The sequence below is a fragment of the Heptranchias perlo genome, chromosome 9, assembly GCF_035084215.1.
Source record: "Heptranchias perlo isolate sHepPer1 chromosome 9, sHepPer1.hap1, whole genome shotgun sequence".
In the NCBI taxonomy this organism is placed as follows: Eukaryota; Metazoa; Chordata; class Chondrichthyes; order Hexanchiformes; family Hexanchidae; genus Heptranchias; species Heptranchias perlo.
In genome coordinates, this window is record NC_090333.1 from 3,489,494 (window position 1) to 3,504,034 (window position 14,541).

General features: G+C 41.6%; 1 protein-coding gene across 1 annotated transcript; it reads right to left on the reverse strand.

Annotated features, from left to right (window-relative positions):
- Positions 1-390: 390 nt before the first annotated feature.
- Positions 391-6,646, reverse strand: LOC137325593 (afadin- and alpha-actinin-binding protein-like). The gene is made up of 6 exons (XM_067990859.1): positions 6,601-6,646; positions 5,660-5,811; positions 4,617-4,790; positions 3,766-3,883; positions 1,917-2,097; positions 391-1,205 (listed from the first exon to the last, which is right to left on the reverse strand). Exons 1-6 carry the CDS (start codon positions 6,644-6,646, stop codon positions 995-997), a joined length of 882 nt encoding a protein of 293 aa, XP_067846960.1. The 3' UTR covers positions 391-994.
- Between the last annotated feature and the right edge of the window lie 7,895 nt (positions 6,647-14,541).

The following is a 14,541-nucleotide window of genomic DNA, read 5'->3' on the forward strand; positions in this document are numbered from 1 at the left end:
GTACTGAGTCTCACCTTTATTTATCTCCCTCTGTCGGTGTCTATCACTGTTCCAGAGCAACTTTCTAACAAATCCCTCTGTCTGAAGGCCACACAATTAACCAGATGTGTGCACCAAGTCATGAAAACAGCAGTTTTAAAAATACTGCAAAAGCTTGACATGAAGAACCAGGAATTCTTTAACCACATGAATCGATTATGACAATCAAAAATCTCAATGAACAAGCACAGAACCATCAAATGTTTTCTTAACCCCACAAATACCCTCTTGGCCAGTCACCAGTAAACCTCTCCAGCAGTGGTTTCATCAGAGCAGGGTCTTTAGTTGCAAATTCTTGAATAAAGTTGTTGTGGCAGATCTGCTGTGAACACACATTTTATTAAGATCCCATCTTTCAGGGACAAAAAAAATTCATGTGTTACATTTAAAGCAGCACCTAGTCTTTTTTTAAAAAAATGTCAAATTAAAATTCTATCAGAACACCTTACAAGGATTTGATTTGAGTTTAGCAACAGTTGTCTGTAGTGACGATTTGACACGTGCATGACTTTTTCCCCACCATCACCACCATCACCATGTCAAAAGGTTTAAAAGCAAAATAATTTCAGATGTTACAGTACTTCACATAACCTACATAAACAAAGATTCAAAAATCATTGCAATATTTTAAAATTAAAAACTTCACAAAAAAGTTTGCACCTACTCCTTTCATAATCAATAGCAAAAGAGAAAGACAAAAAGAGCTCACGTTTAAAATGCGATTCTTCAGACCCATTTACACGTAAACATAGTGCAGCTACGGCAAACCAAAAATCATCCAGGCGTCGTAGTCACAACTGTCACCAGTTTCCACTCGACATACAAAGTGCTGCCTGAAGTGATCTTCAGTTCACAATGTCACCATAACATGTGCATTATTTCAATGGAACACTACATTCCAAGGACCCTAGACAGTTCACAGAATCTGAAGTTGTAGTTTCTGCCTTATGCACAATCATTTGAGATTAGGCTCATTTGTAGATTGTAGAGAATTTCCACTCGAGTCCTCCTCCTGCGAATCGTTCCAAAGTGTAGAACACCCGTTATAATATCTGTGGTCGGGGGCTGGCTTTGCAGTGCTCCTCCGTTTCTCATGAGGTCTTCCATTACTGTTTCTTTTCACATCGTAACTGCCCCCGTTTCCTCTTTTTGGTATAGGTCTCGAGCTGCAATGAAAATCAATGAACAAAATCATTACACTTCAATCTGGAATGCATGCCCCGAGATTTAGCACAAAGATCTCCTATCTGGTTAAAAAACCACACAACTGAACCTAATCAGATCTTTGTATTTCTACATCACAACAGCAATTATACTTCAAGTACTTCATAAAGTGCTTTGGGACCTCCTGAGATGGTGAAAGGCTCTATATAAATGCAACTTCTTTCTCACTCTACTGTGCATATTTTCAGCAACGAGCATCATTCCTCAAAAGTTTACCAAATGTCACTTTTTTTCAGATGGTTGCTACTAGAATACCTTAAGCAGACCCATACCATTTGAGATCGATTAATGACCTGGAGCTAACTGGCAAAACTCCTTCATGTTCGGCCCCACATCCACTCTTTCATTCCTCCAAAATGAACATGGAATTCTTATAGTATTGAAAGCATGATTCATCAACTAGAGGTGTTCAGTACCAAACAATTTATCTTCATTTTAATTTATAATTTGCAGAAAAATTGTAACAGGAATATACTGGTCTGACTTCAAGGACTGAAGCTTCAAGATTCTTGCTGCTGGTTGCAATTTCCTGTAAAGTATTTTTTCCTAAAATAACCTGGTGACCCACTCCAGTCCCAAAACTCCTATTCCTACTATCACCTGGTCTATTAAAAAAAACCCACACAAAATGCACAAGAGATTCGTGAACACACCTAGTTCCTGGATTGAGGCGCACTGTTCGACCAGATTCTGTGGACACGGGCGTGGCACTATTTATTGGAGGAAATTTGGTATTTGTTGAGGGTTCAGGTGCAGCTACTGGAGCTGTATTAGGTCGGAGGTAAGTAGACATATTTGGCTGTGACTGTATCTTGTGCTTCTCCTGCTCTGGACCTAGAAGATATTTATGGTATATATAAACCAAGTTAATCAAATAAATAGAAGTAGCTCTAAGTAGTTGATCTACTCCTGAAAGTTCAAGCAACCACAGTGGGAACAAAGAAAAAATAAAAGGCACACACCATGTTCACACTTGATGAAGGGACTGTATTTGAAGTTGCTGTGCTTATTTGTAATGTTGTTGGGAGGATGTTCAATCATGGGCATCGTAACAGAACCGAATCATACCCGGTTAATGGTAAGGACCAATAGATGGGAATAAGGAATAGGAAACCTGGCCGGTTTTAACTCCCCCACCGAGCCCGAGCTGCTGAAATCAACACTACTTCACCATTAGCACTCGAGCTGAAATCAGCTCATTCAGCATAGACAGGGATCAAATCCCTGGTCTTCCTGAATACTGGACCATATTTGGTTCATTTAACTGCTGAGTAATTGGGGAGCTCAAAACCTTCTTCCAGGTTTACTGATGTGACATTTTAATAACAACCCCTCCCCAGCACTAGAGAAATGCTTCTTTCATTTTTAATATAGATCTCACGCAATCAGCAAAATCTCAATAAATCTTTATAACAAGTCCATTCAAAATAAATCAGATCATTGCTTTTCATCTCACAAAGGAAGTGGACCCAAATCACAGTGTCAAAATACTATGCGAGTCATGTTGGCCTAACTGAACAGCACAATAAATTCTATATTCGTTCATTCAATGGGTTGCCATCAAACACTCTTTATCTTACAAGTTCATTTAATACACGATGCGAGAGCACTCGATTCTAGCCTGGAATGTGAATTGAAAGAGCACCGTAATATCTCCCATGTATTTCTGTGAATCTCATTCATCTCCGCCCCACTTTGAAAATCCCAGCAGGATGTTTTGAAAAGGACCACAAGTGCCCTGGAACATGAACACATGGAAGGATGAAAAATGTTGTCCCTCCATTTCCACTCAGTTCCCAATGTCCACTCCGTGCAGTTGGTGTCGCTAAGAACCCATGCCCCCCAGGGGTGGGTGAAAGAATCAAGGAAGGTTGAATGGGATTTCCTGTTGGGCCACACTTCTCCTTGGCCATAGTGGTGGAGGTGGAGGAGGTGGTGGGGGAGAAACAGCGTGAAGGAGAGAGAGCGCAGAAGAAAGAGAGAGAAATAAATCACCCAGAAGTTAACTTACACGCTTGAGGATGCACCTAACTATAAATTTTAATAACCAGTCACGGAATCAGTTTGTATTTCGTGCTCCCTGACCATGTGGCTCTCATAATACTAAAGGAGCAAATATTAGTGTCAACCGTTAGCTTCCAACAACAGGACCACCGCACAAGTTCTCTCTCAAACTGCCGATTTAAAATGTTCATATTTATGGTGCAAAAAAAATTGCAGTGGATTGCTTACTGAGGAACATAGGAGCAGGAGGAGGCGATTTATCCTCTCAAACCTGTTATTAAGTCTTGGTATTTGTAAATTTTGGAGCATTGACTGAGGTTGGTCAGTTGAGGCAGCACACTAGAGAAAGAAAATGAATCTAACAAGAAAACACACGAAAAATGTATGAATCTAAACATGAGCTGCTTCAAAGGCATCGGAGGACAGTAACACAAGTGGGCAAGGTATCACTTTCCATTGAATGTTCAGTTTTTTTGTACATTTGATTGTAAAACTCACCAATGGAAAAGGCACTTTGTGGCTTCATTATTTTGGGATTCTTGCGCTCCATAAAGGGAGTCATGTTCAAAAACTGCTGCTTCAACCATGTGGCTCGATCTTCCTCAAAAACCTTCCTCTGCGGATAGAAATGGGCAAAGTCAAAAAATGTCACTTCTGGATCCATCAACGCATTCCTCCCACAACCGTTGTAACATCAGAATGTACATGTAAATTCTGTGTGTAACAGCTTCATGAATGTGAAATGCACTTTAATGAGAATCAAGATATAAAAATCAAAAAAAATATATACTTCCAAGACTGGAGTAAAGTTTATGCCAACTTTATCTCATGGATTGGTTTTGTGAAGAAGTATTCTATAATATCTGGGAGTGCCAGTGCTGTGGACTCTGTTCTGTTTATAATACAGGGTGAACTGTACAGCTCTGCAGAACCTCCACATACAGTTGTTTACAAGTTGCAATTTATAATTTTCATACCCGCTGGAAATTATGTCATTAGAGCTGACTGCAAATTATGGAGTCTGTACAATCTTTCTGCAGGTCACAAAACAATTAATCTCATACTGTATTGATCTTTTGCACCACAATACTTAAAGGCCAGATGTTCATACAAAATGAATTTCTTTTTCCCAAATGATTAAGATAACTGCTCACCATTTCATAGTAACAAATCAGAGATCTCAATCAACTGTGACAAGCATGACCATTTCACAGCAAAAATAACAGCTTTCACAGCAATTCCAAATTTAGCATTAAGGGACAGGTTCGTCTGCAGAAGGTTTATAAAATGATGGGGCTAATTCCATTCTACGTGGAGACCAACAAACGTAAAATAACCAAAAGTGCTACCTCGTGCCCCAGTCTGATAGCTGCTTCTGTAAAGTTTCTTCTCTCCCTTTCAAAGTTTTTCTTCTGATCATTAAATAGTCTCCACTCTTCTTTCAATCGTTCCTTCTCTTCCAGTAAGTAGCAGTCTCGCAGTAGTATGGCTGTTTCGTCATCACACTGGGCATTAATCTGTTGCTTTGGAAAGAAAAGGTAACACTAACCTTCACATTTCAAAAATGATAAAGTAGGCATTTTTTGACTTTATATATAAAAGAAATTCAATACCTAACACCTTAAAAATTGATTAAAATCAATCAGCTCCATTTGCAATTCCTCAGATAATGAAGCAGTCCTGGACAACATCCAGGCTTGGGCTGATAAGTTGCAAGTAACATTTGCACCACACTAGAGCCAGGCAATGACCATCTCCAACAAGGAAGAGAGAGAGTCTAACCACCTCCCCTTGACATTCAATGGCATAGCCAACACTGAATCCCCCACCATCAACATCCTGGGGGTGGCCACTGACCAGAAACACAACTGGACCAGTCACATAAATGCTGTGGCTACTAGAGCAGGTTAAAGGCTGGGTATTCTGCAGCAAGTGGCTCACCACCTCACTCCCCAGAGCATCTCCACCACCTAAAAGGCTCAAGACAGGAGTGTGATGGAACATTCTCCACTTGCCTGTATTGGTGCAGTTACAACAAAACTCAAAGCTCGACATCATCCAGGACAAAGCAACCGGCTTGATCGGCAGTCCATCTCCCACCTCCACCACTAGTGCACCATGTCTGCAATGTGTACGATCTACAGGATGCACTGCAGCAACTCGCCAAGGCTTCTTCCACAGCATCTCCCAAGCCCATGACCTCCACCAACTAGAAGGACAAGGGAAGCAGGTGCATGGGAACACATCCCATGTCCCCCCATACCCTATACTGACTGCAATAATTGGCCACCGCTCGCTGTTCAAATCAGCAGCCGGCTTTACAGCTACAAAGTTGCTTTCACAGTGCAGACTTGACACATTGGAGGCATTTATTTTAAAATATAAACCATACCTGTAACAGCTGTTGCTGGGCTTTGATCACATCCCTGCACTGCTGGATTTCCACTTTTAGTTTCTCAATCTCTTGCTCATGATCTTCTCTGCTGATTATATCATCATCCTCCAGAAAACCAGACTTCACCAAGGATGCTGCAATAAGTGAAACTTAGCCCATCAACACTAACAATCGGATGTATTTAAAATAAACCATACATCTGCAAGTATTTTAAATATAATTACAGTAAAGCTTTGCACTTTCCAGCTACATTTAAAATAAAATCAGGGCTTCAAAATGGCAAAATTTGAGGAGATTCCTACTTTCTATTTAACCTTTCCCCATACATTACACAAGTCACAGTAAACTGTGGAAGCCCAGCACCAAATATAGATGGCCCATCCTTCCAGTCTGTCTCATCAGAAAACTAGCTCAAACTGGCCAAGTGAGGAGGTTTTTGCAGGGGAGGGAGACACTTACCTTATAATCAGACCAGAGTTCAGAATTGTAGGTATTTTGGAATGCCAATTACATGGGGATAAATCGCCTTTGTATAACAGGAGGCATAAATAGTTTCCTCGAGTCACCTTTTCCTTTAACCTAGGATTTCTTTTGGTAATAGTAGAGTTAATGCTTTTCTGAATAGACGCATTTTTGAGACAATTCGTGAACACCTTTTCCTGTATTTGTTCTGAAATATTTCCCAGTTTCAGTCGTCAAGATCTAATTCGCCGTCCTCAAAACTACTGAAGAAATGAAAAGTGCGATATAGTACAATGGAATTTCTTATTTTCCACACTCCACTGTTGTAAAGCAGAGGGTGTTTAAACAATGGACCCGGAGACACACATGGACCACAAACCCAGGTAATCCAGCACACAAAGCTCAGGCAACTCATTTCCATTTGCACTTTTATTTCTTGCTCCATGTGAATTTTGTGGGCCTGGAGGTTCACAAACAGTTGCTATTGGCACTTTCTTTATGGCCCATGGAATTCCAGGGCATTCACCCAAGTGACCCACAAAAAGACCAAGATTGGGCAGTGCTGCCCTAAACTATTCAATTCGACACAAGCCCATCATATCTTGAGAGTCTAGTTTCTCGACATGGTTTTTCAGGATTCTCCATTGTTGTCGAATGCTGTTGGTGAGCTGCTCTCTGACTGTATCACACGAAAGCTCCAAGCTACGTTCTTTGTTTTGTTCACCAGAATCCTCTTCATTGTCCGACCCAGCCTGGGAAATCATAAAAACTAGCAAACTTCTTCTTGGATGACAGAATAAAGTGCTGAGAAGTGGCCAAACAGCTGCTTCATTTATAAAAAAAAACTCTCCATTCCCCAACACGAAATCAACAATTCCACTTTTCAAAAAAAGGAAAAAATATGTTGTTAAACTAAATTAGTAATATTCAAAACACCCTGTGAAAGAGCAACACCAGGGTTATGAGTAGCATAATATTTTGAGGTGGCAGTTTTACTGGACTCATTTACCGCTATGTGTGGTGAGCCTTTTGCAGTAAAATAATCCTCCGGAGACTGAATCAGTCTATTTCACCAATAGATGAGAGAGAACCAGTTGTTGCACATACACTGCTGGCAGTTGGGTTTAATCCTATCCAGGAGGTCTTTGGCGGCAGAGGGGGGATACGTTCGGGACAACTTTGGGACTTTAGTTATTTCACAGAATAAAAGGATCCAGATACACATCACTGCATCAAACTGGAAATATGCTTGATTTGTAATTATAAATCTTACGAACAGAAGAATTGTGGCCCGTTCCAATCTCCGGCCTAGTCGGCCCTGAAGACCACACTCTGTGTCCTGTTCAATAGCTGGGAAGTCAGTATTGGGATGACCTGGGTTACATATCTGAATGGTGCCTGCTCTAATGACAAAGGGGCCTACTTTTCCAGTATGGGGAAAAAGATACATCACCTGGAGAGCAAGGAGGTCAGAGTACTAAAGGTTTCTGAAGCTAGTTTCGTCATATCTGGAACACTTTGTTCTGCTGGTCCTAATTTTCAGTGTAACTTTGGGAATCAGAGGGGGAAAAAATAGAAACTCCAAACTCAGAATCTGTTGCAGGTTCTTCCTGGAGTCAGACACGTTCACCTGTGGAAGCCTCCACTGCCATAACATCTTTCGAGGTTACTCCTGCCTGCTCACTGACAGGTTTGGATCGTCCTTCTGCTGATGTGGCCTAAATGCTCGACCCTTACCATAAGTGAGGCCGAATGTCTCCTGCACTGGCATCTAATCTCTAGCGCATCTTGGGACTAATCCTCGAAGATTCCAATTGCAGCGGCACTTATGAAGCTGAATTGCTGTAAATTTTTAAATGGCAAAAAGCAGAACCAGCTGTTTGCCGGGCATTTAAATATTCTTAATTTTGGTTCATGAAGTACTGCCAAGAGTTAAGGCATCACCCAAAAGGTACAGTTTTAAATCCAAAATTCATTTGAAAATCACTTTCACTGTGCTGGTTGATAGAAATTTGCTGTGTTCCTGAACCATGAAAGGGAAAGTGAATTTAAGGGATGGAGAAAGAGGATGATTACGCATTGTGATGTTGCTTATGTTTTGCAACAAGTTGACTTGTGCATTATCCAATCATGTCCGAAAGTTGTATGAACGCCAGCTCCTTATCGAGAAATGTCAGCGTTTGTATTTGGTTTAGTTATTCACAGAAGTGAAAGCAGAAGTACTCAACACTCGTTTGTGCGCTATGTTACATTGAAAAGATGAACTGCGGCCCCACGAATCACCATATCACATAGATGCAGTGCTATTTGAAACAGTATAAAGTACAATCATCTGAACAAATTTATGCAATTCAATAAAATATCTCGCCATAACCAAAGCTTGTATTTTATGATAGAGATCCACCAACAATCACATTTTACACATGGTTGCGGGGGGTTAAATCTACAAGAATGCAGAAAACGATCCAGATGTGAACAGTTCTGGTCTCCGTATTATAGAAAGGATATAGAGGCACTGGAGAAGGTGAAAAAAAGATTTACTAGGATGGTACCGGAACTGAGGTTATCCCTATCAGGAAAGATTGAACAGGGTAGGGCTCTCGTCTCTGGAAAAAAGACTGAGGGGTGACCTGAAAGATGTCTTCAAGGTTATGAAAGGGTTTGATAGGGTAGACGTAGAGAAGATGTTTCTACTTGCAGGGGAGACCAGAACTAGGGGCCATAAATATAAGATAGTCACTAATAAATCTGGTTCAGTTCAATATTTTCCACCATTAGTTCTTCATGATGCCATTCATAGATGTTTATGAGGTTAGAATGTGAAACTTACCACCATTAGGAGTAGTTGAGGAGAATAACAGATACATTTAAGGGGAAGCTAGATAAACACATGAGAGAGGAAGGAATAGAAGGATGTGCTGATTGGGTTAGATGAAGTAGGAATGGAGTAGGCTCGTGTGGACCATAAACACCAGCATGGACCAGTTGGGCCGAATGGCCTGTTTATTCTGTATATTCTATGTAATTCTATGTTATGATTTTTGTAAGCATGATCGTTCAATGGAATAAAATGTTACAGTTTCATAATAAAAACTGAAAGCACACATTAATAGAAACAGTATTGTGAAACTCACTATACCGCTGCTATCTTCCACATTCTCTTTTGGCCTCTGCTTTCTACGACTAAGTATGGACATCATATCTTTCTTCATTTGCTGCAGAACTTGTTTCAGTTCAATATCTTCCACCATTAGCTCTTTATGATGCCATTCATAGTTCGAGCGAGTGGGCGAGCGAGGAGAGGGGAAGAACTTGCATTTATATATAATTTTATTATATCCTCAGGATGTTCCAAAGTGCTTCAAAACCAATGGATTGTTTTTACAGCGCAGTCACGGTTGTACAGGCAAACACAGTAACCAGTTTGTGCACAGCACAGCAAGGTCCCACAAACAGCAAGTGATAAAATGAGCAGATAATCTGTTCTTGATAAGAGAACGCTGGCCAGGAGACTGGGAGAATTCCTTGTCCTTCTTCAAATAGTGACATGGGAATCTTTTACATCCACGTGTGCAGGCAGATTGGGCCTCATTTTATCAGCTCACCCGAAAGATGGCACCTCTGACATGGCAGCACTTGCTCAATAATGCAATGCACTGAAGTGTCTGTTAAATCATGCGCTCAAGGAAATTGAAACTATTAGAACAGGCAGTCCAGTTTCCACAATGGTAATATTACGAGCAGGATTTACACTACCATCTGCACATCTTAGTGGCCTCCATCCTGATAAGGATATAGTTCTGTTGAATAAATGGGGGGACGGGATGTGTACACTATTGGTTCTAAACTCGTTAAAGACATTTTTTTAAAATGGGACCAGCTCAAAATGGATTTTTACCACTTAAGTCAATTTTTCACAGCAATATTGATGTCTAGTAAAGTATTCCATCTTACCCATTCCCCAAAATAAAATGTCGAATTCTTCCTTGTACACTAACAATATTTATGAAGAACATATCAATTAAAAAAAGTGAGTCAGATCAGCTGATAAGAATTGATTTTCTCCATTTGAACTGAGGTATGTCCTGTCCATAAAAAGCAGGCAATCCGGCCAATTATCGCCCCATCAGTCTACTCTCAATCATCAGCAAAGTGATGGAAGGTGTCGTCGACAGTGCTATCACACGGATATGGGGCTAAGGCGGTTATATGGAGTTAGGTCATTGAATGATCTCATTGAATGGCGTAACAGGCTCGAGGGGCTAAATGGTTTACTCCTGTTCCTGTGCTATAGAATCATAGAAAGGTTACAGCACGGAAGGAGGCCATTCAGCCCATCGAGTCCGTGCCGGCTCTGTGCAAGAGCAATCCAGCTAATCCCACTCCCCCGCTCTTTCCCCGTAGCCCTGCAATTTTTTCCCTTCAAGTACTTATCCAGTTCCCTTTTGAAGGCCATGATTGAATCTGCCTCCACCTCCCCCTCGGGCAGTGCATTCCAGATCATAACCACTCGCTGTGTAAAAAAGTTTTTCCTCACGTCACCTTTGGTTCTTTTGCCAATCACGTTAAATCTATGTCCCCTGGTTCTTGACCCTTCTGCCAATGGGAACAGTTTCTCTCTATCTACTCTGTCCAGACCCTTCATGATTTTGAATACCTCTATCAAATCTCCTCGCAACCATCTCTGCTCCAAGGAGAACAACCTCAGCTTCTCCAGTCTATCCATGTAACAAAAGTCCCTCATCCCTGGAATCCTTCCAGTAAATCTCTCTGCATCCTCTCTAAGGCCTTCACATCTTTCCTGAAGTGTGGTGCCCGGAACTGGACACAATACTCCAGTTGTGGCCGAACCAGAGTTTTATAAAGGTTCATCATGCCTTCCTTACTTTTGTACTCTATGCCTTGATTTATAAAGCCCAGAACCCCGTATGCTTTTTAACCACTTTCTCAACCTGCCCTGCCACCTTCAACGATTTGTGCACATATACCCCCAGAACTCTCTGTTCCTGTACCCCTTTTAGAGTTGTGCCCTCTAGTTTATATTGCCTCTCCTCGTTCTTCCTATCGAAAGGTATCATTTAGCATTTTTCTGTGTTAAATTTGATCTGCCACATGTCCGCCCATTCCACCAGCTGGTCTATATCCTCTTGAAGTCTATCACTATCCTCCTCACTATTCACTAGACTTCCAAGTTTTGTGTCACCTTCAAATTTGGAAATTGTGCCCTGTACACCCAAGTCCAAGTCATTTATATATATCAAGAAAAGCAGTGGTCCCAGCACTGACCTCTGGGGAACACCACTGTACACCTCCTTCCAGTCCGAAAAACAACCTTTCACCACTACTCTCTGTTTCTCGTCCCTTAGCCAATTCTGTATCCATGTTGCTAGTGACCCCTTTGTTCCATGGGCTGTAATCTTGATGGTCAGCCTACTGTGCGGCACTTTATCAAATGCCTTTTGAAAGTCCATAGACACCACATCAACTGCATTGCCCTCATCTACCCTCTGTGTTACCTCATCAAAAAACTCTATCAAGTTAGTTAAATATGGTTTGCCTTTAACAAATCCATGCTGGCTTTCCCGAATCAATCCACCCTCGTCCAAGCGACTGTTAATTCTGTCCCGGATTATCGTTTCTAAAAGTTTCCCCACCACTGAGGTTAAACTGACTGGCCTATAGTTGCTGGGTTTATCCTTGCACCCTTTTTTGAACAAGGGTGTAACATTTGCAATTCTCCAGTTCTCTGGCACCACCCCCGTATCTACGGATGTTTGGAAGATTATGGCCAGTACCTCCGCAATTTGCACCCTTACTTCCCTTAGCAACCCAGGATGCATCCCATCCGGACCGGATGGGAACTTATCTACTTTGAGTACAGCGAGCATTTCAAGTAACTCTTCTTTATCAATTTTTAGCCTTTCCAGTATCTCACCTATATCTTCCATTACTGAGCCTCTGGCAGCATCTTCTTCCTTGGTAAAAACAGATGCAAAGTACTCATTTGGTACCTCAGCCATCCCCTCTGCCTCCATGAATAGATCTCACCTAATCGGTCCCACCCCTCCTCTTACTACCCGTTTACTGATTATATACCTGTGGAAGACTTTTGGATTCCCTTTTATGTTGGCCGCCAGCTATTCTCATACTCTTTGCCCCTCTTATTTCCTTTCTCACTTCCTCTCTGAACTTTCTATATTCTGCCTGGTTCTCACTTGTGTTACCAACCTGACATCTGTCATTTGCCCCTTTTTTCATTTCATCTTACTCACTATCTCTTTTGTCATCCAGGGAGCTCTGGCTTTAGTTGCCTTACCTTTCTGCCTCGTGGGAACGTGCCTAGACTGTACCCGAACCATCTCCTCCTTAAAGGCCGCCCACTGTTCAATTACAGTTTTGCCTGCCAATCTTTGATTCCAATTTACCCGGGCCAGATCTGTTCTCATCCCATTGAAATTGGCCCTCCTCCGATTGAGTATTTTTACTTCAGAGTGGTCCGTGTCCTTTTCCATAGCTATTCTAAAACTTATGATACTATGATCGCTGCTCCCTAAATGCTCTCCCACTGACACTTGCTCCACTTGGCCCACCTCATTCCCTAGAACCAAGTCCAGAAATGCCTCCTTCCTTGTTAGGCAGAAATGTATTGGTTAAGAAAGTTATCCAAGACACACTTCAAAAATTCCTGCCCCACTGTGCCCCTTATTATTGTTATCTCAGTCGATATTAGTTGAATTCCCCAGTTATCACTACTCTATAGCTTATGCACCTCTGTAATTTCCTTGCAAATTTGCTCCTCTATATCCTTCCCACTAGTTGGTGACCTATAGAATACACCCAGTAGTGTAATGGCACCTCTTTTATTTCTTAACTCTAACCAAATAGATTCTGTCCTTGACCCCTCCAGGACACCCTCTCTCTCCAGTAGTGCAATATTCTCCTTAATCAATACTGCCACCCCCACCTCTTTCTTTCCTTCCTTATCTTTCCTGAACAGCTTGTATCCAGGATTATCTAGTACCCAATCCTGCCCTTTTTTGAGCCAGGTCTCCATTATCACCACGACATCGTATTCCCATGTAGCTATTTGCGCCTGCAGCTCACCAATCTTGTTCCTACTGATTATCTTGCCTTTTGAGAATAATACAATGTATGGCCTAATACAGCTTTCCTTATCACTCGTATGGAGATGTTTATCATTATAATGGGCCAGTGAAGTAGCCCTGCATCAAACATGTGTATGGATACCGGCGGGAACAGGAGTCGGCCATTCAGCCCCTTGAACCTGTTCTGCATTGAATTAGAAAATGGTTGATCTGTATCTCAACTCCATTTACCCGCCTTTGTTCCATATCCCTTGATACCCTGACATAACAAGGATCTAGCGATTTTAGTCTTGAATATTTCAATTGATTCAGCATCTAACTGGGCAGCAAGTACCAGCTTTCCACCACCCTTTGTATGAAAAAGTGCGAATTGATTTCACTTGTAAACGGCCTAACTCTAATTTTAAGATATGCCCTCTTGTTCTGGATTCCCCCACCAGAGGAAATAGCTTCTCTGTATCCTTTAATTGTAAACACCTTGATTAGATGACTCCTCAATCTCCTATACTCGAGTGAATACAAACCAAGTTTATGCAGTCTGTTCTCGAAATTTAACTCTTTCAGCCCTGGTGTCATTCTGGTGAATCTGTGCTGTACACATTCCAAGACCAATATATCGTTCCTGAGTTTGGTGCCCAAAACTGAACTGAACTGAACCCAACTCCAGATGGAGTCCGACGAAGGCTCTGTACAACTGAAGCATAACTTCCTCACTTTTGAATTCCAACCCCCTTGAGATAAAGGCCAACAATCCATTAGCCTTTTTGATTACTTTTTGTACCTGTGCAGTAAGTTATAGTGATTTGTGGACACGGACACGTAAATCTATTTGTTCCCCACAGCTCCTGGTCTTTCACCATTAAGAAAATATTCTGACTTGTCTTTCTCAGATCCCCACATTGAACTCCATCTGCCATAGTTTTGCCCACTCACTCAGTCTGTCTATGTCCATTCCAGCTCCCATCCACACAACTTATTGTGCTTCCTAACTTGATGTTATCTGCAAACTTGGAGATACAATTCTCTATTCCTTCATCCAAGCCGCTAATACATATGGTTAAAAGCTGAAGGCCCAGTACAGATACCTGGGCAGAACACTACTTGTTTCATCCCGCCAATCGGGGAATATGGCCCATATTCTTGATGCAATAAGCTGTGAATAGTTTGTACCTATAACCATGTTGTTCCACTGATCATCATTATTCCAGTTCCTTTGAGGCCACATGAAATCTCAAGCACCTATTAGACATCCCTCCATGAAGATATGTGGTGAAACATAGTCTAAACTTGTGCAAGGACATTGCTCTCGAG

Bases quoted from the DNA above. Each gene is read 5' to 3' on its own strand.
- LOC137325593 (XM_067990859.1), bottom strand. From the start codon at position 6,646: ATGCCCTGGAATTCCATGGGCCATAAAGAAAGTGCCAATAGCAACT. The intron at 5,812-6,600 runs GTTTGTGAACCT...TGATGGGCTAAG, and splicing joins AGAAAGTGCCAATAGCAACT to TTTCACTTATTGCAGCATCC. The intron at 2,098-3,765 runs GTGAGTTTTACA...AATATCTTCTAG, and splicing joins ACAAAGTGCCTTTTCCATTG to GTCCAGAGCAGGAGAAGCAC.